Source organism: Panicum virgatum, chromosome 9K, assembly GCF_016808335.1.
Source record: "Panicum virgatum strain AP13 chromosome 9K, P.virgatum_v5, whole genome shotgun sequence".
NCBI classification, from domain to species: domain Eukaryota; kingdom Viridiplantae; phylum Streptophyta; class Magnoliopsida; order Poales; family Poaceae; genus Panicum; species Panicum virgatum.
Window position 1 is genome coordinate 565,235 of NC_053144.1, and position 25,315 is coordinate 590,549.

The 25,315-nt window shown below is 51.0% G+C and overlaps 4 protein-coding genes across 4 annotated transcripts; all 4 read right to left on the reverse strand.

Annotated features, from left to right (window-relative positions):
• Positions 1-1,512: 1,512 nt before the first annotated feature.
• Positions 1,513-2,779, reverse strand: LOC120649046 (S-norcoclaurine synthase 1-like). The gene has a single exon (XM_039925717.1). The coding sequence runs from the start codon at positions 2,757-2,759 to the stop codon at positions 1,653-1,655; it is 1,107 nt and encodes a 368-aa protein (XP_039781651.1). The 5' UTR covers positions 2,760-2,779; the 3' UTR covers positions 1,513-1,652.
• A 763-nt stretch (positions 2,780-3,542) lies between these two features.
• On the reverse strand, positions 3,543-5,306 carry LOC120649048 (ADP-ribosylation factor 1-like). The gene is made up of 6 exons (XM_039925719.1): positions 4,835-5,306; positions 4,654-4,724; positions 4,433-4,552; positions 4,226-4,347; positions 4,027-4,108; positions 3,543-3,790 (listed from the first exon to the last, which is right to left on the reverse strand). Exons 1-6 carry the CDS (start codon positions 4,989-4,991, stop codon positions 3,782-3,784), a joined length of 561 nt encoding a protein of 186 aa, XP_039781653.1. The 5' UTR covers positions 4,992-5,306; the 3' UTR covers positions 3,543-3,781.
• A 147-nt stretch (positions 5,307-5,453) lies between these two features.
• LOC120649047 (outer envelope pore protein 24, chloroplastic-like) lies at positions 5,454-9,075 on the reverse strand. The gene is made up of 3 exons (XM_039925718.1): positions 8,739-9,075; positions 8,263-8,664; positions 5,454-5,813 (listed from the first exon to the last, which is right to left on the reverse strand). Exons 1-3 carry the CDS (start codon positions 8,937-8,939, stop codon positions 5,733-5,735), a joined length of 684 nt encoding a protein of 227 aa, XP_039781652.1. The 5' UTR covers positions 8,940-9,075; the 3' UTR covers positions 5,454-5,732.
• Positions 9,076-9,685: 610 nt separating this feature from the next.
• Positions 9,686-11,616, reverse strand: LOC120649045. Its single transcript, XM_039925714.1, has one exon. It carries the CDS (start codon positions 11,023-11,025, stop codon positions 9,910-9,912), a length of 1,116 nt encoding a protein of 371 aa, XP_039781648.1. The 5' UTR covers positions 11,026-11,616; the 3' UTR covers positions 9,686-9,909.
• Positions 11,617-25,315: the final 13,699 nt, after the last annotated feature.

The following is a 25,315-nucleotide window of genomic DNA, read 5'->3' on the forward strand; positions in this document are numbered from 1 at the left end:
GACGAAGAATCCAGCGTAAGACATTTCTGGAATCGGAAAAGAAAGAGGTCGAATCAAAACCCACACCCAAGAAGGTGTGGCAGAAGAAAGGGTCGTCGTATGGAACTCCACCCAGCGACGACAAACGAACCAAAGGAAAGGAGAGTCCCGCTCAGGACTCAAAACCCGAGCCCGCGCCATGAGGTTTATGGTACGTATCCATCATCGCATTGCATATATGATAGTTTAATTTTTCTTGCATAAACTTCATTTCATCTCTGCATAAGCATATTTGTTTTGAACCAAAGCATGTTTGATTTTAGAAAATATGCATTCAAAAGAGCTTCACAAAAATTTTCGAAAATTTTCGGCTAAATGTTAGGCCGGCCGGCCCCACTTTGTTTCATCTGGTCAGGAGCGGCAGGGATTGGGGAGCATTGCGTGCACATGGAGCAAAGGAAAAAGACGCACTGAACGTGCCAAGACCAGGCCGTTCGGCCCCATGCAGGCCGGCCGGCCTCCCTGCGCCGTTCACGGTCCGATCGGCTTATCGGATGCTTGCCAGTATGTGTGAGAGGAGATCGGATTGGATTGAACATAATCCGGGAAGATCAGACGTTGAAGCGGACCAGTGAGAGTGGGCGGACTTATGGTCTATCAAGGTCTCGTCAAAGATCAGGGTGTTCCTCTGGAGGCTTGCCAAGCACTCCATTCCGACGGCCGATGTGAGGCACCGCCGCCACATGGCACAAACAAGTGTGTGCTCCATCTGTGGCGGTCAGGACTCATGGAAGGATTCACTGCTAGAGTGCAACATGGCGAGATGTGTCTGGGCGCTACAGAGTGATGAAATTGTTGAGTTTATCAGCCAGGCACGAGATGACAACGCGCGCGGGTGGCTCCATGAAGCAATTCGGGGTCTCGATCATGATCACCGGGTGCGACTGTTTGTATCGATGTGGGCAATCTGGTATTGGAGGAGGAAAGCTATTCATGAAAACATGTTTCAAAGCCCGCTGTCAACTCACAGCTTCATCGAGAGGTTTATTACAGACCTGGAGATGGCGACGCCGAAGTCGGAGAGGTTGGGCAGTGCGTCGGCGTGCGTTGTCCCGGCTGCGGCTCCTAGGTGGATCCCACCTCCACCAGGGTTGATGAAGGTAAATGTTGATGCTGCCCTCTCCAAAAACTCTGACCTGGTGGCGTTGGCGGCGGTGGCAAGAGATGGGAGGAGCATTTTCTTGGGAGCGTCAGCTCTTGTTCTGAACGGCATTACTGACCCGGAGACGGCGGAGGTTCTGGCGTGCCGCGAAGGCTTCGTCCTGGCAGCGGATTTGATGATCAGCAGGGTGCGGATAGCCTCTGATTGTGCTGGTGCAGTCGAGCTTGGAGGGGTTGGAAATGAGTCGATACGGCCATGTGATCAGAGAGATCAAGGCGGCGATGGCGAGCTTCGAAGAAGCAGAGGTCATTTATGAAGGAAGAGCATCGAACATCGATGCCCATACTTTAGAAGCTCGATTTATAAATCGGAAGGAAGACATGTTTGGTTTTTTGATCCTCCTGATGGAGTTTGTAACAGCTACAATGTTAATTGAGTAAAGTGGTACCCCTAAAAACAAGAGTTGTTCATCAAGCTGGGGAATGGGGATTATATTTATTAATTAGAGATACTATGATGATTGATTGATCTTGATGGCGTCCATGGCGCTACTCTTTCCCTGGAGCTTGTTGGACAGCTGGAGCTTGACGTAGTCCTGGACGGCGATGGTCCTGTAGAGCGGCCCCTCGCCGGGGCGGATGACGATGGGTCCGTAGGGGGCGGCGTTGAACCTGGCCGAGTGGAAGGCGGCGACGGAGACCCGCTCCTGGGTGGCGTTGACCACCGCCCTGTGCTCGATGCTCCTGTACCTGCCGTTGGTGAGCACCTCGATGACGTCGCCGACGTTGGCCACCAGCGCCCCCGGCAGCGGCGCCACGGGGATCCAGGCGCCCTCCCGCCGGATCTGCAGCCCGGCCACGGAGCTCACCTGCAGCAGCAGCGTCAGCCCCACGGCGTCCGAGTGCGGCGACAGGCCCAGCACCCGGTCGTGCGCCTGCGGGCAGGGCGGGTAGTAGTTGATCCGCATGGCCTGCGCGGCGCCGACCGCCGTCATCCGATTATAGGCGTCCGCCTCCTCCAGCAGGCCTAGGTTCCTGGCCATGGTGGCCAGCAGGTGGGTGGCCACCCGCTGCACCGCCAGGGAGTAGCGGTGGAGGGAGTCCCTGAACGTGGCGGGGCGGGGAGGCCACAAGTTGAGGGACCGGTACTCGGGCGGCTGCGTCGACAGGAACAGCATGTCCGCCCAGTCCAGCTTCTGCTCCTCGGAGACGACGAAGGCCTGGCCGTAGCCCTCGATGCCGTCGGGCCCCTGCGCGAGGGCCTGCTTCTCCGCCAGCGGGAGGCGGAAGAAGGCCTTGATGTCCTCCTTGACGTCGTGGATCACCTCGTCGGGCACGCCGTGGTTGACGACGTGGAAGAAGCCCCACTCCTCGCAGGCGGCCTGGAGCCTGGCGGCCTCGTCGGCGGCGTGGGCCGGGTCGAGCAGCCTGGCGAGGTCGACGATGGGAACCGAGGAGGCGTCGTCGTCGTTGGCACACGGCGACAGAGCCGGAGCGTCGTCGTCGTCGCGGAGGTAGCGGTGGAGGTCGTGGGCCGCGGCGGGGCGCGCGGCGAGGTCCTGGACGTTGGGGACGGGCAGCGAGGCGCCCAGGTTGCGCGGCCTTGACGAGGTATCCATGACCGGCCGGCCTGATTGATTAATTTGTGTTGTGGTGGATGGATCCATCGATGGATGATATATATATACATACATACACACACACTATACCAGCAGTTGCATTAATTAGGTACGTACAGTAGTAAACAAGTGAACAAGGTTGCCGCCTTTTCTGACCTGACCCTCTCGACTAGGTACATAGATTATCATCGATCCAGGATGAGGGCCGCCGGCCGCCGGCTGGAGCGTGCGTCATGACAAGAAGGAGTACAAGCTGATTAGGAAAAATACTTGTCTTTGCAGTCCAACGGTATTTTTCTTTTACATCAAACCAGCACCAGCCACGAGCTAGCCAGTAGTATTTTTTTCTCACAAGAAATCAGCACCAGTCACAGCACAGCAAACAGAGGCCATAATTTTCCATGGATTTGATTTACTCATCGTTTCCTTGTCTATCCCTGCTATTTCTTCCCTGTTGACGGCTTCACCCAGGATGCTCTCCGGACTAGGCTGGCGATTCCCCGAATGACTGCCCGTGGAACAACGGAAGACTCCCTCACACTACGCTGGATGACTTCATTTATATTTATATTTTGTTTTAGGCCTACGAGTCCTTTTGTATCAGATTCTATCGTCATGTATAGAATTCTATCGTTCTGTATAACGGCACTGTAATGGTACACTTAAGTCACACACTGTTATTTGTTCTGCCATTTCACCTACTCGCTCATCTACGGTATCTCCGAGTGCAACGGTTTGCATGCATTTAATTAGCTTCAGATTTGATTTGAAGCTGGAACGAAATGACACAAGAATCATATATATAATAATAATCCTTATACAAAATACACGAACCATAATGTATATATGATGTAGCGAAGGATCAGCCGGCGCCAGATTCTATTTATTACATTATTTCTCAATTCTGAACCACAACTGTGCAAATCACTCAGCACAGTGCCTTGGGGTGTTTGTATTGTGCAGCATCTGATGATCCCAGAGCACACCACAGTGGTACAGTCCGATCCACAGTCCAAACAAAGTCATCCAACCTGCGCAAATGTAATTCAACAGAATGATTCGAACGGTAACGCAATGTCGTAGTTGTTTCATATTACAGCCACAGGATTAAAACATTAAAGGAAACAGCATCGTGTGATCACCAATATCAGCTATCCTTTTTATGTGTTTGTTCCACGATTTGGGAATAACAAGAACGCTTCCTCTTCATTTTTTGACAAGTGTCTAGCTAGATTATTGAAAAAGACATGAAACCCAGAAGACAAACCCTTATATCGACGTTGGTGCAGAGCCAGTCCAGCCCCTCGTAGAGGCCTTCTCCTGAGGTGGCACAAGCACTCTGAATGTGACTGCAGAAACAACCAACTCGGGTGACTTGGAGTTAATTTCAGTGTGTGCTCCCATTGTTGGAGACAAGTCAGTCTAACTGAGAGAGACTAGAGTTTCATTCAGAGGGCAGAAGAGACCATCTACGGTTGCCAAGGGACTCATGAATCCCAAGCTCCTCTGTCATCTCTGCGGCACTCATGGCGTTGGGAAGGTCCTGCTTGTTTGCAAGGACGAGCAGCGCAGCGTCTCTAAGCTCCTCCTGATGCCAGAGTTCACTGTCAGAAGGCAAACCATTGATTGACTACATAGTACATATATATAATGCAAAACAGACTGAAGTGTACCGCGTTGAGCAAGGTGTTGAGCTCATCCCTGGCCAGACGAACGCGGTCCCTGTCGCTACTGTCGACGATGAAGACGAGGCCCTGGGTGTCATGGAAGTAGTACTTCCACAAGGGCCGGTTCTGCTTGCAGGAAAGAAACACAAGATCGAGTAACCAGATTACATCAGTCAAGACTCGGTAGGCACTGGGGGTAGAAATAGAGCATGGTGATGTTTTTATACAGGGGCATGGCCGCCGACGTCCCAGAAAGTGAAGCTCATGTTCCTGTACTCGATTCTCTCAATGTTGAATGCTGCAATGCAAGATTAAACATAGATTCAGAGCTGACGATTGAATTGCATGCCTAGCAGACTAGCAGTTGCTGCTGCAAGCAGGTACTAGCATGCATGGAAGGCCGCGTACCGACGGTTGTGATGGTGGAGGCGACCTCGCCGGTCTTGAGCTTGTAGAGGATGGTGGTCTTGCCGGCGGCGTCCAGCCCCAGCATGAGGATGCGCGCCTCGAGCTGCTTCGTCAGGCGATAGCTGAGGCCCAGCAGCCGCCCCATGGCCAGCCCCATCACCGGCTTGAGAGGCCGGTGCCCGGTGATGGTCTGAATGTCTGATGGATGGATGAGGAGCGAGGCCGTCTCTGCTCTGCTTGGGTGCTAAGGCATCTTCCAACTCCAGCCAGCAGGCAGGTTTTGTTTGACCACTGACGCTCAAGACGGTCAATCTTTCCTCTTCTTAATTAAATCTCATGACATCTAGTAAGCCATGCCGTGGTGATTCAAGCCTTCAACACCAAGCCATTTGTAATCTTTTACTTGTACCAAAGAATAGAGGATACGTACATACGTGTCGAGCAACTCACAGGCACCATGTGTCCGGATCCGCCGCAAATCTCTCGTCAACTGACACCAAACCTGAAGATATGAGCAGACAGCCCAAACCCAAACTGTACTAGCCCAACGATACCATCACTAATGCTTAGTATTTTCTCCATAATACATCCAAGATATTGCAATGTCCGGTCACAATTATGCGTATAATAAACCGTATTTGGTATTCATTCATTCATTCCCAGGTTCCAGTGTCATAGCATCAATTGATCGTCAGTCAGCGAAAATTCCCATTGCATGGAGGCATGACAGCCAAAAAATGATTAACACAACCAGATATAATATAAACCATCAAGGCGCACCCACCCCAAAACATTAGTCGTTCCATAGTAGTACAGGATACACTAATCAAGAAGCATGTGTGGCAAGGGTGCTTTCATTTTTATGGGGATATAAGGAGCCGCCTGCTGCCTCAGGCAATCATATCTCATAGTTCCACGTGCTCTCTGCTATTAGCTTTGGTGCTTTGCTTTGATCAGACAGATCAAATGTTGTCGCAACCTGCACATAGGAAGCATCAGGCGATCAGGATTAACGAAAACCATAGAATCAAATGTAAGCACACCTGCACAGACATAGAAATACAAAATTTATTAAGAATGAAGAAGGTGCACTCCTTGACAATGTCACAAGAAACATTGCACCTTTATTATATGACAATCACAAAACCAAGGAAAAAAACAGCAGAATATTATATCATCTTTACCACCCAACAGTACAGCTAATCAACACCATATATAAAAGTAAGAGAGAGTAACATTGAGAAGGTTCACACCCATACCCTCAACTATAAAAAGTACAGATACAAACCACAATGCCCGGATTAAATTACCCAAGTTCCTGACCTCAAAGGCTAACAGCTCCAAAACGCAGACTCAGTAATTTTGTTTGGACTACCTTGGGATGCATTGGGCATGTTTAGACTGGGGGGTGGGGGGTCTTGATTTAAATATAGCACACAGATCGAATCTGAACTAAATCCCAAAATATCCAAAGCAAATCTCTTTCCACCAATGAAAAAAAATCGCGGGCTATTGAAAATAGCGTTTGGCCTTTTCTGGCCGCTATTGGCGCTATAACCGCGCTATAGCGGCAGCTAAGCGGAGTAGCGTTAGCTAATTGCTGCCGCTATAGCGCGCTATTTGTTTACAAGTGACAGAAAAAAATAAAAATCTATGATATGTTGATAACATAATAACAGCCAACATAATCCATGAGTTTCCAACATAATAACAGCCAATATAATCGATGATAAATTGATACTTAATAACATAATCCTTTTTTTTATGAAGTAACGAGATGAGCAAGCTATTTTAGGCCTGGTAGCAATAGCGTGAAAATAGCGGCGCTATGGCGCTATTAGCGTTTAGCGGCGCAATAGCGCCGATAGCGCCAATAGCGTGAAAATTAGCAATAGCGTCGCGGCACTTGCTTCGTCCCGCTATAGCGGCGCTATAGCGCCAAAATAGCACGCTATTTTTTTTCATGCTTTCCACCATTACTATATCCCCCCACCCACCCACACACACACACAACTAGATACTAACATATATCCCCTCCCAGATGTCCATAGAATAACATATACACATTATACACATTTTTTTCATCACAAGCACCCAAAAATGGGATTACTTTCCTTGGAATATGCTCTGAGCAGCTACCAAGGAGTATAAGGCATGTCTCATTTTATAGAAATAATGAACAGGCTCTGCTGCAAGTTCCATCCACCTCTGACAGCACCCGAACCTGCACAACAAATGTGCAGACATGTGCTATTGTTCGTGAATGCCCCCATTTCAATTTACCCAACTGTTGACTCGTCCTTGCACCCCATGTCCTTGAGTGGAAAGCAGTAACAACTAGTACCAAAATGTTTGGAGGACACAACCATATGCTCTTCACACAATGTCCGGTTTCATTGATTTTTAGTGCACAACCTTTACATCCAATCATGGAACCTTTATGGACCCTTCATACAGTTCAGGAGGGGATCTTCTCCCATAATTTCCCAATAATAAAAGATTTTGTGTCCTGCACGCTTAAAATTTCAGGGAAAACAAGATTCTAAGAACTGTTTCATAGACTGATTAAAGGTGTCTTTGCAGATAAAACTATTGTCATGTTCCTGACCTCAAAGGCTAAAACAGCTCCAATTCTGTATACTGTGTCAAAAAAAAACTAAATTTAAACAAAAAGCGAGCTCAATAATTTTGCTTGGACTACTGTGGGATGTTTGAAGTACTGCAGGCATCTTTGGATGCGGGGTCTTGATTTAAGTACCTAGCGCACAGCTGAATCTGAACTAAATCCCAAAATATTCAAAGCAACCCCCTCTATCAAAACACCTCTGTGGCAATAGGGGCATAGATAACTCTCTTTCCATCGTTACTCTAATTTTTCCCCCAACTAAACACCAGCATATTCCCTCTCAGATGTCCACAGGACAAGCCATAGTCAACATAAAAATGCTTCTTTTGTCACAAGCACCCAAATATGGGATTAGTACTGGAGGTAGGATTATGAGGAATTCGTGATCCCATTCCATGATTATAATATCATAAAAATGCTTCCTACCAAGGGGTATAAGGCATGTCTCATTTCTAGCAATAACGAATAAGATTAGTGGTAAGCAAGTTACAACCACATCCAGCGATGCCCAACCCCGCACAACCAAATGTGCACATGTGAAAGTGTTGGTGCATGCCTCATTTCAAATTTCACCCAAAACGGAAGCAGGTTTCTAGCATAAAATTGGCTATTGTCATATCCTAGAAGACCTGGTGTATTTGATAAAAAAGCTGTCATTTCCGAATCACGTAGGATTCAGAATTCTAGGTGGAGCAGAGGTTGATCATCAGGCATACTCCTATAAAGTAGTAGTATGTCCAAAGCAAAGCAAAGCAAACAGTAATAAATACTAGGTAGTTTGGGTGGAAGCAGGCGTAGAAACCTTGAAGGAGCCGCCGGCCTTGGAGTCCCTGCTCCACTCGAGGCCGAGCAGCTTGGTGGAGGCGTGGTAGGTGCCCTTGACGGCGTCCCCTCCCTGGAACTTTTTGGTGAGGGCGAACTCCCAGGCGTTCTTGTTGGTGTCGAAGAGGGGCTCGATGGTGGTGAGGCGGTCGACCCCGTGCGCGTAGGTGTACTTGACGCGGCAGCCGCCGGAGCCGAGCGAGTGGGAGAAGTTGAGCTTGTTGGCGGGATCGAAGGCGACGGAGCAGTCGAGCGCGGTCCGGGAGGGCGGCGCGGCGGCGGGGGCGGGGGCGGGCGGGGCGAGGCTGGTGGAGTGGGTGTATGTGAGGCTGACGCGCTTGTCGAGCACGAGGGCGGAGTTCATGAACTGGAAGCGCACATCCTGCGCAGCCAATTGGAATTGGGTAGGTGAGAGAGGGGGGAAGAAGGTAGGTGGAGGCGCTAAAGCAGCTTTACCTGGTTGTGGGGCTTGAGGTCGATGAGGAAGGCCCCTGGCTTCTCGAGGGTGAGGGTGAGTCCCCGGAGGGAGGGCCCGTTGGCGAAGGCGGCCTCGGTGGCGGAGGCCTTGAAGCGGAGGTCGCCGGCGGCGGGGACGGCGAGGGTGGTGGCGGCCGTGGCCTTGTCGCCCTCGAAGCGGCCCTTGACGGTGGCCTTCATCTCTCTCAGCAGAAGCAGAGGCGCCGTGCCTCTCCTCCTCGGAGTCTCCGCCGCCGCCGCCGCCGCTGCCTGGATTGGAATTGGAGGGAGGGAGAACCCAAGGCACCCGGACGCGAGCCCCCAACCCCTCCCTCCCTATCTGCATTGCGCGGATCGCCGCCGCCGCCGTCTGCCTCGTCCTTGTTGGGCCCCTACGTACCCTACGTGAGCCATCCGGCCCGGCCCGGCCCATTCATCAGGCAGCCAGCTCAGCTGGGCCGAAACTAAAGTCGTCAGCGTTGATGGATGGGTTGTCCTGAACCAAACGCACTACTTCCTTTGCCAATGAAAATTTCTGATGTCAGGAGGTGGACGGGCAGCAACTTCGACAGTCAGCGATCGGGACGATAGTGAGAAACTTGTAAGGATTTAGATGTAATTTGTTTTACTTTCAGATTTGTCATTGAAAATTTTGGGATGTAAACTACCAGAAACTTATGTGAAGTATAATCCCGGTTTTCTAAAAAAAAAACTTCCTTTGTTGCTGGCTCTCATCGCCATGGATCCCATTCCCATTTGCTTGTTTCTTTTGCTTCCTTCACTCTATCGTCCATGCCAAATCAGACATGCCAAGTTGACGACACGAAATCTTGAGTGTTGAGTTGTGTGTAGCGAGAGGTGAGAGAGCTGGTTTGGTTTATATATGTGTCAAGGTGCGGACATTCTAATGGCTTTGACGAGTGTCAATTAACAAAAAAAAATATATCTAGTGCAAACCACAACAAGGGCGTTTCTCGAACCGTGCACAACAAAACGTTCCAATCTCCTCTTTTCGGCTCCACAAGCAGCTGCACACCTGCGTGCAAATTTAACACCGCTCCATCATCCATGCCAAATCACAGCCACACAAGCGACCCAATCGGATGGATAGCAAGAGTTGAACGCGAATTCATGGCAAATCACACACACGCGAAATTCATGGGATCTCGTGTCAGACGACAGGGGTTATCCAGACGGGCTCGACGTCGGCGCAGTGGCCGCCGGCGATGGGCACGCCCCTCATCTCCTGGTCCGGCAGCGAGTACTCGCAGATGGCGTGCGGCGCCAGCATCTCCACCTCCCGCCGCGCCAGGTAGACGCAGCTCTCGCGCAGCCCAGCCGGCGGGTCCAGCCCCACGCCCACCACCGCCGACGCCACCGACCCCACGAACACCGCCCGCCCCGGCGTCTCCTCCATCGCCCCCCACCGGCGCTCCCCCGCCGACAGCAGCGCCAGCACCTCCACCTGCGCATCCACCGCGCCGCTGTTCACCCACACCATGTACAGCTTCCGCACCAGCAGGAGCTCCCCGCCGCTCTCCACCAGGTACACCCGCCAGCACCCGCCCAGCCACGCGCCCCCCACCGGCTGCTCCTCCGCTTCCCGCAGCACCGACACCGCCGCCGCGCGCGCGCGCAGGTCGCCACGGAACGCCAGCACCGCGCCGTCGTAGCCCAGCGCGCACAGCCGCCCCCTCCAGAAGGCCATGTCCCTGAAGCCCCCGTGCTGGGCTCCCTCCTCCACGCCGACGGTCGTCCAGGCGCCGGACACGGCCGGCTGGAGCAGCGCGATCGTGCCCGCCCGGCCTAGCGCGGCCGCGACCCAGCCCGGGGAGGTGGGCGGCCCGGAGAGGATCACCTTGGACACCGGGAACACCGGAGGCGGGGGCACGGCGACGGATCGGCCCGAGACGAGGTTGCAGAGGACGAGCGAACGGTCGGCGTCCAGAGCCATGGCGAGCCAGCCGCCGGTGTGGCCGCAGCAGCGTCGGGTGCTGACGCTCGCGGGAAGCGCGAACGGTAGGACCTTGCGGTGGTGGAGGCTGAACAAGGCCAGCCCGCCGGCGGCACCCGGGCGACGGAGGAGGAGGCGCGGGGCCTCGAACGGGAGGTCGGGGGGGGACGCCGCCCGCACGCACGCGCGCCACGAGGCGCAGACGAGGCGGACGGCGACGCGGTCGAGCGGAACGAGGACGGCGACGATGCGCTCCAACAGCTCCGGTGGGAGATCTGGCCATGCGGATTGGTGCTGGACACAGGGGCGGCGGCGCTGGGAGGGGGAGGCCATCGATGGATACAGCAGCCGGCCAGATCCCCCCTGCTGCTCTGCTCAACGGCGGCGGCCACGCTTGTTGACGACCATCTCTCCCCTCTGAAATTCGCCTCTCCGATCTACGCCCAACAGCCCGCGGCGGCGCTTGCTCCCTCGGCCAATGTGTCTTTGCCTGGATCTATGGTTTCTGTTCCTGCTGCTTCTCTCCTCTTCTTCCTAGTATCAAGAGGTCTTCGTAGTATCTAGGGGATGGATGGCGATGGATTTTTTTCCCCTCTACTAAAAAGGCAGCATCGTATCGTATTAATCTAATCTAATAATGAAGTCCGTTTTACTTCCGTCCCTATGATCGGGTTTGAAAAAAAAATCCCTCAACTGATTTTTACCCTTCTAGACCAATTCGAAGTGGTCTATGAGCTGATTTTTACTATCGCGGTATCTGAGATCCACCCGATAGCATCTTGACCTTTTCTCTCTCTCACTTACATACAGGTCCCACCAAGCATCACCAACCTCTTTATCTGTTCTTCTTCTTCTCCCTCTGGCTTCCCCTTGTTCCAATGGAGACTATAGCAAATAGGAGGATGTAGCCCTCAACACCCATGGATCCGCCACTGGCTATGCGAGCAGGCTCTAATGAGCTCCATCGGCTGCGATGGTCGTCAAAGGCGCGCGGACTCCGTCGCCACGCGCAGAGTTGAAGTGAGAGAACCCTGAAGGTGAGCCAACTCAGGATAAATTATCAAAAGAGCCCTTCCCCAGAGGGATTAGGTACTAATGAGCCTGCAACATGGAAGCCCTAGTGTGCTCCAGCATACTATCTATACCTCTCTCTAATATCAAAAACCTACCCTTTAGGTAATGGGAGGTGCTCCAACAGACTACCAATCCTATTGTCAATACCAAAAAAAATTGGCAATCGCCAAAACACACCTCCCTCTCCCTCAAATGTAAGGGGTTTCTCCCTCCACCCTATGCTTTGAGTAATTTGCTACAGCAATTGCTACCAAAAATATAAAAAGTATTATTGGTAATAGAGAGAGAAAATATATAAGGTATGAGAGATAAATAGTCTGCTGGAGATGCTCTAAGGGTGTGTTTAGATGTTTAGAGGTAAAATTTTTAAAAGAGAATCTTACTACTTTAGAGTACTAAATGATGTCTATTTACAAAACTTTTTGTATACATGAGTTGTATATCACGAGACGAATCTAAGGAGCCTAATTTATCTATAATTAGCGGATGGTTACTGTAGCATCATTGTTGCAATCATAGATTAAGTAGGCTCATTAGATTCGTCTCGCGATTTACAACCTATCTATACAAAAAGTTTTATAAATAGATATCATTTAGTACTACATGCATGTGTCTAAATATGTGATGCGATGTGATGTTTTTTGCTAATAAACTTTTAGGATCTAAACACGGCCTAAATACATGTGGGTGTGGGGGGGGGTTGGTGTGGGTGGGGAGGGGGGCTACGGGTGGGGCATTCCTCCATAATCCTAGCCGCCTGTTATCGCCATAAATTAACAGGGTTAATTAATGGGCCGCGAGCGAGTTGGGCTTAAAGCAGGAATCAAAGAAGGCTTGTGAATCGGCTCCTGCGTGAGCATTTGGGCCATGTATCTATAGACTTAGTTTAGATTGAGTTAGAGATAGAGTCCGGTATGGACACATTAGTTTAGATTGTTTCCCAAGTTTCCGGACTATAAATATGTACCATATGGTATTTGTAAAAAAGAGAACGTCATCACGTTTGCAAACAACAACTCTCGGCGCACCGCCACCCCTAATTCTAGGGTTTCATCCAAGTAAGCGCCATGCTGCCCTGATCGCTTCTTGCGATCATGGCAGCGTTGTTCTTGCTTTTACCTTGGTATTACTCGTACTGAAGCGTTTTTTATGGCGAGTAGTGCTAGTTATCCTGATTTTCGTAGCATGATCTTTAGTAGATTCATCGTGCTTTTATTGCTTATCATCTACGAACATCATGTCATCTCTGCGCGATCATGTTTTAATCTTATACTAATTCTCGTTGCATGGAATTAGTCATGTAGAGATGGCACCCTGCTTCCTTTTAATCTAGTAGATCTAATCTGTTACGGTTTGTTCTTATACTTAAGAATTGGCGTAATATCTGCTAGTTTAGGCCTTGCAAATGGGTTGGATGATCCGGTGATGTATTAGATGCTTTGCCTTAGTTTTAACAGGGAATTGATCCGGGAATCGGCTTTCGCTTGTTCTTAGGCCTCTATTCTGGTTAAGGTTTAGTTATTTATTACACTCATTAGGCCCAATTATGTGTAGGATGTTCCGATCTAGCAGTGAAGTTTTTACCGTCGTGGATTAGATTAGTTAGATTCAATTGAAGCAGCTTTACAGTTATTTACTTTATTCGTTATCATCTGGATATACAGATCCAATCTGACACCGGGACTCGATCGGTTCTTTAAAGCCGATGCAAGAGTCGTCCCGGGGAGCCGACCACGGCTCGGACTAATGTTTACACGTGTCTGTGCTTGTAGGCAAATCGTCGAAGACACGTTCGCACCTTCCTGATAGGGTATAGGTCAGGTGGCACGCCCTGCGTCTTAGCAAGCCGCGGCGTGTGCCAGGATTGCGGGCCGTTGACGAGGGAGCAGTGCCTGCCAGCGCCCCGGCGACCTCCTGGCTCTTCGTGTTGCCTGTCGCTACTCCCCGGTGGGTTTTGACCGACAACACCGCCCTAAACTCGAAACTCTAGTTGCACTACCAGAAAATGCCTCATTCGTCCCTGGTTGTTTGTACTAGTCGTAATTTGGTTCGGTACTAAACTTATCCCGATGCCATTTTAGTACCGGGTCCAAATTTAAAAGTCCTCAGAGCCAATTTAGTACCGGGCCAAGCCACCAGCCAGTGTGCGGGGCCTCCTAGCTGCTCATCCCTTTTTTCTTTAATTTTTACGTGCAAAACCGTTTAGTACCGGTCGGTACTAAACGGTCACTTTAGTACCGGGCGTTTTGGCCAGTACTAAATGGCATGCCATTTAATACCGACTAGGTGATACCGGTCAGCCGCCCGGTACTAAACGAGAGTTGCTGACCGGTACAAATGTTAGATTTTCTAGCAGTGTTGGCCGTGTGATGCTAGCACACCAACGGACGGTGTTTCTGTCTCATACATGTTGACACCGTGGAAGTCATGTTGTTCCTATGTCGATAAGTACGGCACCGCGGGGTTGACGATCGTGATCGACTACTTCCGATCCTCTAAACCGACGCACATCTTCGTTGGATCGGCTGCTCCAACTCTTCTTCTGCTATGCTAGGCATCTAGTGGCAATGATTCGCAACCCCTTTTAATGATTCGCAACCCGTTTTCCCAACAAAAACTACCTTTAAAACATTTTTGAAAATGGTGAATGGTATAATTTATCCTATTTTTAATAATCAGAGTGCGCGGTTGTCTAGTTTTTAAAGTAGGAGTCATTCAACTTGATCACAAGTTAGTTAGGGGTTAAAAAAGAATTTCCTCTTAATATAACCGATTGTTAAAAAGAATAGTTTGGATAGATTCCGCACAGGTCCGCCGGTCCGAATGGCGAGGGCAAGGGTGCTGGAACCGGATGGGGAGCAGGAGCCGTGGCAAGGTCGGACCGACCGGATCTGATGGGATGGCAGGGAGCAGAGTGGGCCGCCGCCCGGAGCACCGACGGAGGGGAGCGGGGGACGGGGAGCGACGACGGGACAGGTGGGGCGGCACGATGATGGGGTCGTTCGGGAGGGGAGTGCGAAATAGAGTGTAACATTCTGTTATTAATTTTGTGTTTAATTTGCTAATCATGATCTTATTTTGGTCATTAGTGTTAATTAACTTTGCATAGTATACTTCGGTTTAGCTGAGTTCGATCTCGTTTTTCTCCCTAATCCAAGTCTCAAATCGACTTTTGCCCAAAACAAAAGTTGTAGATCTTCTCTTCCTCTACAACTTTTATTTTGACCAAATTTCAAGTTCTTATATGAAATCTTGAGTTTCAATCGGTCAAAGTTGAGTCAAAATCAGTCAAATGCGGTTACTGTTCATCTCATGTGCTCCCCTGTTCGTCGTACGCCACCCATACCGCGACCGGCGGTACACCGCCGGCGACTCCATGCGTCGGGCATCCCGGTGAACCTCGCTATCCGTGTGCGCCACCTTATCCGCTCCCCGCTCCCGTCCCTATCCATTTCCCTCTCCCCCTTCGTCCTCGTCAAGCCGCACGCCGAGCCCGAGCAAGAGCAGAGTTCGTCGCCGTTCGCCGCGCCGACCACCCCTCGCCGCCCCGCTTCAGTCCATCGCGCCCCGACCTCCCTAGCCTCGCCTCGAAGCTTCTCCGCCGATCCCCGAGCCCGGTTGCGCCGCTCCTTCGCCGGAATCGCACCCGCCGCCGCCTGCCGCCATTGTTGGCCGTCGGAGCTCCACCCCCTCACGCTGATCACCTACCTCCGGCCGTCCTCCGCCCGATTCGAGGCCGCAGTGAGCTTCCCCATGCTCTCCTCCCCCTATTCGCTGCCGCGCCGTCCTGCCGCCGCCGCTCGCCCGCCGCGGGGCCGCTCTGCGCGAGCCCACGGGCCGCCGCCGCGCGCCCCGGGGCCGGCCAGCCGCCCTGGCTACCTCGCCGCCCCGCCGGCCGGACCCCGCCGGCGGGGAACGCCACCGCCGCCGCGTTCGCCATGGCCATGGCGCGCGCGGGCGCAAGCAGGCGAGGGGCTGAGCTGGGCCTCCCACTGGCGGGTGGGGCCCAGTAGTCATACCGGTTTAGGGTTTTAATTTGTTTGAATAGCTGGGAACTTTGAAAAATTGTAAAAAATTGTAGAAAAATGCAAAATAAATTTTGTTGGGTTGCTTAAATCGAGATCTTCAGAGAAAAAATACCTATGCATGTTAAATGTTAGTTTTGCCCCTATTAGATTTATTTTTGTACTCAAGCTCAATTGATTTATTACTGCTATTTCGTTGTTCTTAAAATCATGAAATTTATGCTGTAGCCTAATCTTTGTATGTGTAATCCATTGTAAAAATTTCATGTGCTGGTGCTGTGCAGTTTGGTGTAAATCTATTTATGTTTAGTTTAACTTGCTAGAGTTAAAATAAATATTTTCGGTCAGCAATAAATGTTGGAAAAATTGTGTGGCATGGTTTATCAAAATCATGTTATTCTGATAAATTCTTGTGGCTTGATCATATCTGCAAGTTAGGTACTTGCTTTTAATTTGTTCCTAGCTAGGCTCTTTTCTTTTATAATTGTTGTTATTAATTCTTTCATGCATGTGTTTTTGCAACAAAACAAGCCCCTGGTTAATTTGATCCATGTTGTTCTAGGGTTGTATTTAATCCTTCGAAGCGAGTTTAGTAACTTTTGCTTGATAGGAAACACTTCAGACTAAAAGGCATTAGAACCAAAGCTTGTACATCAGTTCTAAACCATTTCCGTCGGAACCCTAGTTGTGAGGTTGCTCCAAAGACGCTTTCTAGGAGTTGATTGGAACCTTAGATGCCTGATCCCTAGGTTTCCTCAGTCACTCTACTAGTGTACAGGTCGTTAGTATTGCAATGCTTAATTAGGATTCAGTATAAGTCGAGTAATTCCTGTCACTCGCGAGATATAGGTCTTGTTACTTATGGAAAAGTTACTGGAGAATGAAGCATTGAGAAAAGAAAGGAAAAATGGAGACCGGACGGGGGAAAGTAGGTTCTGGACATGGAATGAATGGAAAGTAAGCCTCCGCCTGTGTCGATTGAGGACCGTACCGTTGTTGGCCGTGCTGACCAAGTTTGAACAGTACTAACCACATACCGAAAGTAGGAGGTAGTCGAAACCGGTAAGCTCAATACCATATGTGCACTGGTAGGCGGACTTGATACTGTCTTCACCAGTGGAGCTAGTATACAAACTCATGGCTGACCCTTCGTTGCTATCGGTGGGGCTTGCTGTCCCGGGTCGCAGGTGAAGCGTCCCCTCATAAGAGGTGACTTAAATGTGATACAAATATCAGTCCCATGAGGCTGATACACATTTATTACATCAGATGGTACATTACCGTACAAACCTCCGAGGAGGCGGACACTCGATACAAACGATAATCACTAATAAAAACAACTACGGTGATACACCAAAGCACGACCCACATGGGATCCAGCTCGGGCTCAGAGTAACGCGCTAGCAGAAGCATCTTGCAAAGGGCCAACACCACAGGCAAAGTTGGGTGCGGACTCAACCTCTACTTGACGTCTTTAACAACGAAGTCCGGATCTTCCTCTGAAGAAAATCACAAATATATATCGGGTGAGTACAAAAGTACTCAACAAGTCCAACCCCATCCATGGAGGGGGTAACACAGATATGCACAGGATAAACCAAGGATAAGTTTAAGGTTTATTTGCAGTAAAGCTAGATTTTACACATGCAAGGGTTTATTTTTGAAAAGAGATTTTCCCAAAGAAATTCTTTAGTAACCGAGTAATCAGTGGGGTTGATCCTACACAAAGGATCTAAGTTTTAAATGCTACCGGACTCCTCATCCGCAGTAGCTCATGGCACATCTGCCGGACACCTTCCAAAACATCTCACACCACGAAAACCATTCATCCCAGAAGCTAGTTATGTGACCAAACCGTAACTCGCCCAGTACTGTAGCAGCACCGTCCAAATTAAACCGGCTTAAATGCACTAACCATCATCTTAATACTTAATCAAGTTACTGTGCACTTAAAACGGTGTAACCTGACAGGCTGTCGGGTAAAATCCCGATTAAACTACTGTACTCCAGGATCACAATTGCACTTAGACCCGTACGAAGACGAGCACAGGTGTTACCAGCAACAGAAATCTTCAAATTAATTTACAACACAGGTTTTACATAAAAGGTTTAAATACAAACAACAGAGTTCAAACGCACAGCGGAAGTTTAAAACTGAGTTCGAAATACAATACGATAGCTACGACGACGATAAAAGGTGAGCTCCACATCCTGCCCACCGATGTGACGCCAACCTGCCCAATCTTCACGGGGAAGACGGGGCCCACTCGACGGTCCAACCTGGAGGAAGCGGCTGTCCAATCCAGGACGCACAGATCTCCTCGAAGTTCGCCGGGACACAACCTGCTCAGAAGGGTTACAACAACAACCCTGAGTATACTAATACTCAGCAAGGCTTACCCGACTCTGGGTATACTTAGCCCATTACCTAGACATGCAAAGCTTTTTGGCTCTGGAGTTCTTTTGCTGAAAAGCTGCTAGAAGTGAATCCTTACTTTCAATATTTTAGCTCCATTTAGTATACCAAGTATTACTAAGTTCGCCTATTCATCTAAAACACACATGGTGGAACAGATTATCTTTTAACAACTTCCAAACCAGTCTTTTCCATTCCGTTTTCATTCCACTTTCTTACTACGATGTGACAAAGAGATCAAGGCTCTCATAACCGCGAGTCACGGCGAATCGATCCGATTTAACCTTGCAAGGTGGACCTAACTCACACGACACATGCAAGCCCCGTCGGGCCACTCGCGTCAACTGTTTCCACATTACCACGGCATCTGAACTACGCCTGCTAAAACCCAGGTGATGGGCCCCTCGCAGTGAACTCCCGGAGAACCCGGAGGCGGCATCCTATCCAACACCCACCAACTCCCACGCCCAGCGTAGCATGGCGGAATTCAAATCACCGCTGTAAGGTGGTACACAGCTTACCGGTTTCGACTACCTCCTACTTCCGGTATGTGGTTAGTACTGTTCAATCCTCGATCAGCACTGCCAACAACGGAACGGTCCTCAATCGACACAGGCGGAGCTAACTTTCCATCCATTCCATACCAAAACCAACTCATTTCCGCCCGGTCTCCATTTCTCTTTACTCAACAATTCATTTCAAGCCCAAGCTAAGGGATCAAGATCCTAAACTCGCGAGTGACAGCAATCACTCGACTTCTACCGAAATCCTATTTAGCAAAGCATTTCTATCGACACCTGCATACTAGTATAGGCCCACGGTACCTAGGGAACATGCATACTATGGTTCCATTCAACTCCTAGAACATAAATGCACAATACTTAAATAAACAATGAATACTTTAAATTATGGTTATGCTCCGGGGCTTGCCTTGCAGGTCAGCGGGGTTAACTAGGTCTCCGGGGGCGTGCTCAACGGCGTCCTCCTGCTGCGCTCCTGATCGTGGCTCCTGGACCGGCTCAACGATCAGCTCGTGGACAGCTTCGTTCGTAGCGTCTACACGAATAAAATATGACATGCAACAGTTAGGATATGGTGCAATGCATACGTGCTTACGATGCGAAAACCAAAGTTCAAACATTTAGCCTGAAGTGCTTCCAACGAAAACAACTACTAAAGCGACTTAGGTTAGCATGGATTAACAGGAGTTTGCCTTGCATGCATGAAACAATTAACTAACCCTAGCAAGTAAATGAAGTATAAATAGATCTACCCAAAAGTGCATAGCAACAGGCCATGAAACTTTTACAGTGGACTATACATGAAAGGAGTAAGCCACTGCGAATTTTCCATAATTTTTAGAGTTATAGAACAAGTGGTACAAAATAAACTAGGTCAAAGATAAAATGAATTTTCACCAGAGCAAAAGTGATAAAATGCATGATTAAGCATTTTTCCTCTAAAGATTATGATTTTAGAAAGCTAACAAAATTGGTTTGGTATTTTCGCCATTTTACTGTGAATTTCTACACAATTATGAATTATCAGCCGAAATAATTGAAAGAAAACATAAAAGATAAAAAGGTGGGGGGCGCTGACAGCCGGGCCCCGCTAGTCAGTGGCCCAGCCACGCCCCCTCCTTCCTCTGTTTTCTCGCTGGGCGCCGCCGGCGCGGCGGCAGGCAGGCGCGGCGGCGTCCCCGTCGGCGGGGCAGACCGGCGGCGGTGCGGCAGGGCGGCAGGCGGGGCCACAGGGCGGCCGGGGGGGCGCGTGGTGGCAGGCGGCTCGCGGGGAGGCGCAGAGCCAAGGGCGGCGGCGGCTCGCAGCGGCGGTAGGGGTGGCGCGGTGGTGGCGCGGCGTCCGTCGCGTCCGGCCAGGGCGAGGCCAGGCGGCGCGCGGGGAGGGGCGGATGGGGGCCAGATGGGCCCCCAGGCGGCCGTGCGGCTCGCGGCGGCGCCGCTCGAGCGTGCGCAGGGGGCTCCCCGCGGCGTGTGCCGGCGGCTCACGGCGGCGCATGGCCACGGGCGGCGGCGGCGGCTGCGTTCCGGCGGCGGCAGGGCCAAGCGGCGGCAAGGCGAGGCGGGGCGAGCACCAGGGGGGTCCAACGGCGGCGGGGCGCGCGGTATTGGCCCGCGGGCGGGGGCAGGGAGGCCCGGCGGCATGCGCGGCGGCGCTCAGCACGTTCCGCGGCGGCGCGGCTCCGATTCGACGGCGGCGGCGCCGATTCGGGTGGGGAATAGGTCAGGGAGTAGGAGGAGGCCGCGATTGAGCTCACCGTGGGTCGATTTTGGGCGGAGGAGACCTCGGAGAGGATCGTCGACGAAGAGGGCGGAGCTCAGCAAAGAACGGCAATGGCGGCCGTGGTCTGCGGGCTCGATTCGGCTCGGATTGGGCGCGACCGAGGTCGGGAAAGGGTGGAGTGGTTTCGGGGTGAGGTCGCGCGGCTCTGGGCGCGAAGGAACGAGGTGTGATGGTGAGGAGCGACCGGGATCGACGCCGGCGACACACTGCACGGCTCAGCTCCGCTCGTCGTGAGCTCGGGGAAGGAGAAGAAGGGAAGGGAAGGGATGAGAAGCCTCCAGTTCTCGCGCGAGGATAAGGGCGGCGCTCAGACGCCGAGGTCAAGGCGCGATCGCCGACGCGTGGACGCGCTCGCCGGCGTCCATGCGCCGGTATGGGCGTCGGAGCACAGTGCCGAGCACAGGAGGGGCACTGTTTGCTCGTTTAATGATTTTAGCTCGAGTTTGACAAGTTGAAACTCAATTTTTCATATAGGAACTTGAAATTTGGCCAAAATAAAAGTTGTAAAGAAAAAGAAGATCTACAACTTTCGTTTTGGGCGGAAGTTGATTTGGAGCTCAGATCAAGGACAAAAACGAGATCGAACACAGCTAAGTAGATGTTTACTAAGCGAACGCGTTTAGCGTTAACGACGAATTTGAGTCCACGATTAGCGAGATAAATCGTGATTAGCGGGACAATTAACACAGGGGAACCAACAATACCGAAACTCTCTAAGAGGAATTCGGCGAACCAAGAGCTTGCTCATATCCGAGAGCGCGGCAATTCGAATTGATTTAACCTTGCAAGGGTGTACTACTTTACCCACACGACGCGAGGACCATGCGACTCACCCAATCGATCACGCCGGGCAAGGGGGTACTCACGTCAACCGTTCCCAACAATGTCAAACCAAATTAAACCGTCTGAGTTTCCATGAAGTGAACCTTGCAAGTGCACCTATTTAATCTGTTTAGAAGTTGACTATTGCAATGTGCGTTTATCGTCGGTTTACCCAAGCATGTGTTTATTGCAAGTGGCCCGACGGGGCTTGCATGTGTCGTGTGAGTTAGGTCCACCTTGCAAGGTTAAATCGGATCGATTCGCCGTGACTCGCGGTTATGAGAGCCTTGATCTCTTTGTCACATCGTAGTAAGAAAGTGGAATGAAAACGGAATGGAAAAGACTGGTTTGGAAGTTGTTAAAAGATAATCTGTTCCACCATGTGTGTTTTAGATGAATAGGCGAACTTAGTAATACTTGGTATACTAAATGGAGCTAAAATATTGAAAGTAAGGATTCACTTCTAGCAGCTTTTCAGCAAAAGAACTCCAGAGCCAAAAAGCTTTGCATGTCTAGGTAATGGGCTAAGTATACCCAGAGTCGGGTAAGCCTTGCTGAGTATTAGTATACTCAGGGTTGTTGTTGTAACCCTTCTGAGCAGGTTGTGTCCCGGCGAACTTCGAGGAGATCTGTGCGTCCTGGATTGGACAGCCGCTTCCTCCAGGTTGGACCGTCGAGTGGGCCCCGTCTTCCCCGTGAAGATTGGGCAGGTTGGCGTCACATCGGTGGGCAGGATGTGGAGCTCACCTTTTATCGTCGTCGTAGCTATCGTATTGTATTTCGAACTCAGTTTTAAACTTCCGCTGTGCGTTTGAACTCTGTTGTTTGTATTTAAACCTTTTATGTAAAACCTGTGTTGTAAATTAATTTGAAGATTTCTGTTGCTGGTAACACCTGTGCTCGTCTTCGTACGGGTCTAAGTGCAATTGTGATCCTGGAGTACAGTAGTTTAATCGGGATTTTACCCGACAGCCTGTCAGGTTACACCGTTTTAAGTGCACAGTAACTTGATTAAGTATTAAGATGATGGTTAGTGCATTTAAGCCGGTTTAATTTGGACGGTGCTGCTACAGCTGGTATCAGAGCAAATTCATTTTATCTTAAATATTGTGCATTTGAAGTGGTGCTAGCAGATAAAAGAAGAGATCCACTCGTCTTTAGTGCATTAGATAATGCAGATAAAAGAAGAGATCCACTCGTCTTTAAAGTCGGTGACTATGTCTATTTAAAAGTATCACCTTGGAAAGGCGTGCAAAGATTTGGAATAAAGGGAAAGCTAGCTCCTCGCTACATCGGTCCATATCCAATTGTGGAACGATGCGGTCCTGTGGCTTATCGGTTGGATCTTCCAGTGAATCTTTCTGCAGTTCATAACATATTCCATGTATCGCAACTCAGAATGTGCCTTAGAGTTCCGACTGAAGCTGTGGCAAGTGACTCGATTCAATTAGGGTCTGATCTCACCTATCCTGAGCATCCTATCAAGATCATTGATCGCAAGGATCGAGTTACTCGTCGCACAACCAACCGATTCTACAAAGTTCAATGGAGTAATCACTCCGAAGATGAAGCGACTTGGGAGAAGGAGGAATTTCTGAAATCCAAGTATCCGGAGTTTTTAAACGCTCATCCAGGTACTACATCTCCGAACCCTTTCCGCCTGTTTGAATTCTCTCATGCTTGAATCTCGGGACGAGATTCTTTTAAGGGGGGAAGGCTGTAACACCCCTGTGTTAATTGTCCCGCTAATCACGATTTATCTCGCTAATCGTGGACTCAAATTCGTCGTTAACGCTAAACGCGTTCGCTTAGTAAACATCTACTTAGCTGTGTTCGATCTCGTTTTTGTCCTTGATCTGAGCTCCAAATCAACTTCCGCCCAAAACGAAAGTTGTAGATCTTCTTTTTCTTTACAACTTTTATTTTGGCCAAATTTCAAGTTCCTATATGAAAAATTGAGTTTCAACTTGTCAAACTCGAGCTAAAATCATTAAACGAGCAAACAGTGCCCCTCCTGTGCTCGGCACTGTGCTCCGACGCCCATACCGGCGCATGGACGCCGGCGAGCGCGTCCACGCGTCGGCGATCGCGCCTTGACCTCGGCGTCTGAGCGCCGCCCTTATCCTCGCGCGAGAACTGGAGGCTTCTCATCCCTTCCCTTCCCTTCTTCTCCTTCCCCGAGCTCACGACGAGCGGAGCTGAGCCGTGCAGTGTGTCGCCGGCGTCGATCCCGGTCGCTCCTCACCATCACACCTCGTTCCTTCGCGCCCAGAGCCGCGCGACCTCACCCCGAAACCACTCCACCCTTTCCCGACCTCGGTCGCGCCCAATCCGAGCCGAATCGAGCCCGCAGACCACGGCCGCCATTGCCGTTCTTTGCTGAGCTCCGCCCTCTTCGTCGACGATCCTCTCCGAGGTCTCCTCCGCCCAAAATCGACCCACGGTGAGCTCAATCGCGGCCTCCTCCTACTCCCTGACCTATTCCCCACCCGAATCGGCGCCGCCGCCGTCGAATCGGAGCCGCGCCGCCGCGGAACGTGCTGAGCGCCGCCGCGCATGCCGCCGGGCCTCCCTGCCCCCGCCCGCGGGCCAATACCGCGCGCCCCGCCGCCGTTGGACCCCCCCTGGTGCTCGCCCCGCCTCGCCTTGCCGCCGCTTGGCCCTGCCGCCGCCGGAACGCAGCCGCCGCCGCCGCCCGTGGCCATGCGCCGCCGTGAGCCGCCGGCACACGCCGCGGGGGCCCCCTGCGCACGCTCGCGCGGCGCCGCCGCGAGCCGCACGGCCGCCTGGGGCCACTGGCCCCCATCCGCCCCTCCCCGCGCGCCGCCTGGCCTCGCCCTGGCCGGCCCGGCCGCGCCACCACCGCGCCACCCCTACCGCCGCTGCGAGCCGCCGCCGCCCTTGGCTCTGCGCCTCCCCGCGAGCCGCCTGCCACCCCGCGCCCCCCCGGCCGCCCTGTGCCCCGCCTGCCGCCCTGCCGCACCGCCGCCGGTCGGCCCCGCCGACGGGGAGCGCCGCCGCGCCTGCCTGGCCGCCGCGCCGGCCGCCCAGCGCGAAACAGAGGAGGAGGGGGCGGGCTGGGCCACTGACTAGCGGGGCCCGGCTGTCAGCGCCCCCCCCTTTTTATCTTTTATGTTTTCTTTCAATTATTTCGGCTGATAATTCATAATTGTGTAGAAATTCACAGTAAAATGCGAAAAATACCAAACCAATTTTGTTAGCTTTCTAAAATCATAATCTTTAGAGGAAAAATGCTTAATCATGCATTTTATCACTTTTGCTCTGGTGAAAATTCATTTTATCTTTGACCTAGTTTATTTTGTACCACTTGTTCTATAACTCTAAAAATTATGGAAAATTCGCAGTGGCTTACTCCTTTCATGTATAGTCCACTGTAAAAGTTTCATGGCCTGTTGCTATGCACTTTTGGGTAGATCTATTTATACTTCATTTACTTGCTAGGGTTAGTTAATTGTTTCATGCATGCAAGGCAAACTCCTGTTAATCCATGCTAACCTAAGTCGCTTTAGTAGTTGTTTTCGTTGGAAGCACTTCAGGCTAAATGTTTGAACTTTGGTTTTTGCATCGTAAGCACGTATGCATTGCACCATATCCTAACTGTTGCATGTCATATTTTATTCGTGTAGACGCTACGAACGAAGCTGTCCACGAGCTGATCGTTGAGCCGGTCCAGGAGCCACGATCAGGAGCGCAGCAGGAGGACGCCGTTGAGCACGCCCCCGGAGACCTAGTTAACCCCGCTGACCTGCAAGGCAAGCCCCGGAGCATAACCATAATTTAAAGTATTCATTGTTTATTTAAGTATTGTGCATTTATGTTCTAGGAGTTGAATGGAACCATAGTATGCATGTTCCCTAGGTACCGTGGGCCTATACTAGTATGCAGGTGTCGATAGAAATGCTTTGCTAAATAGGATTTCGGTAGAAGTCGAGTGATTGCTGTCACTCGCGAGTTTAGGATCTTG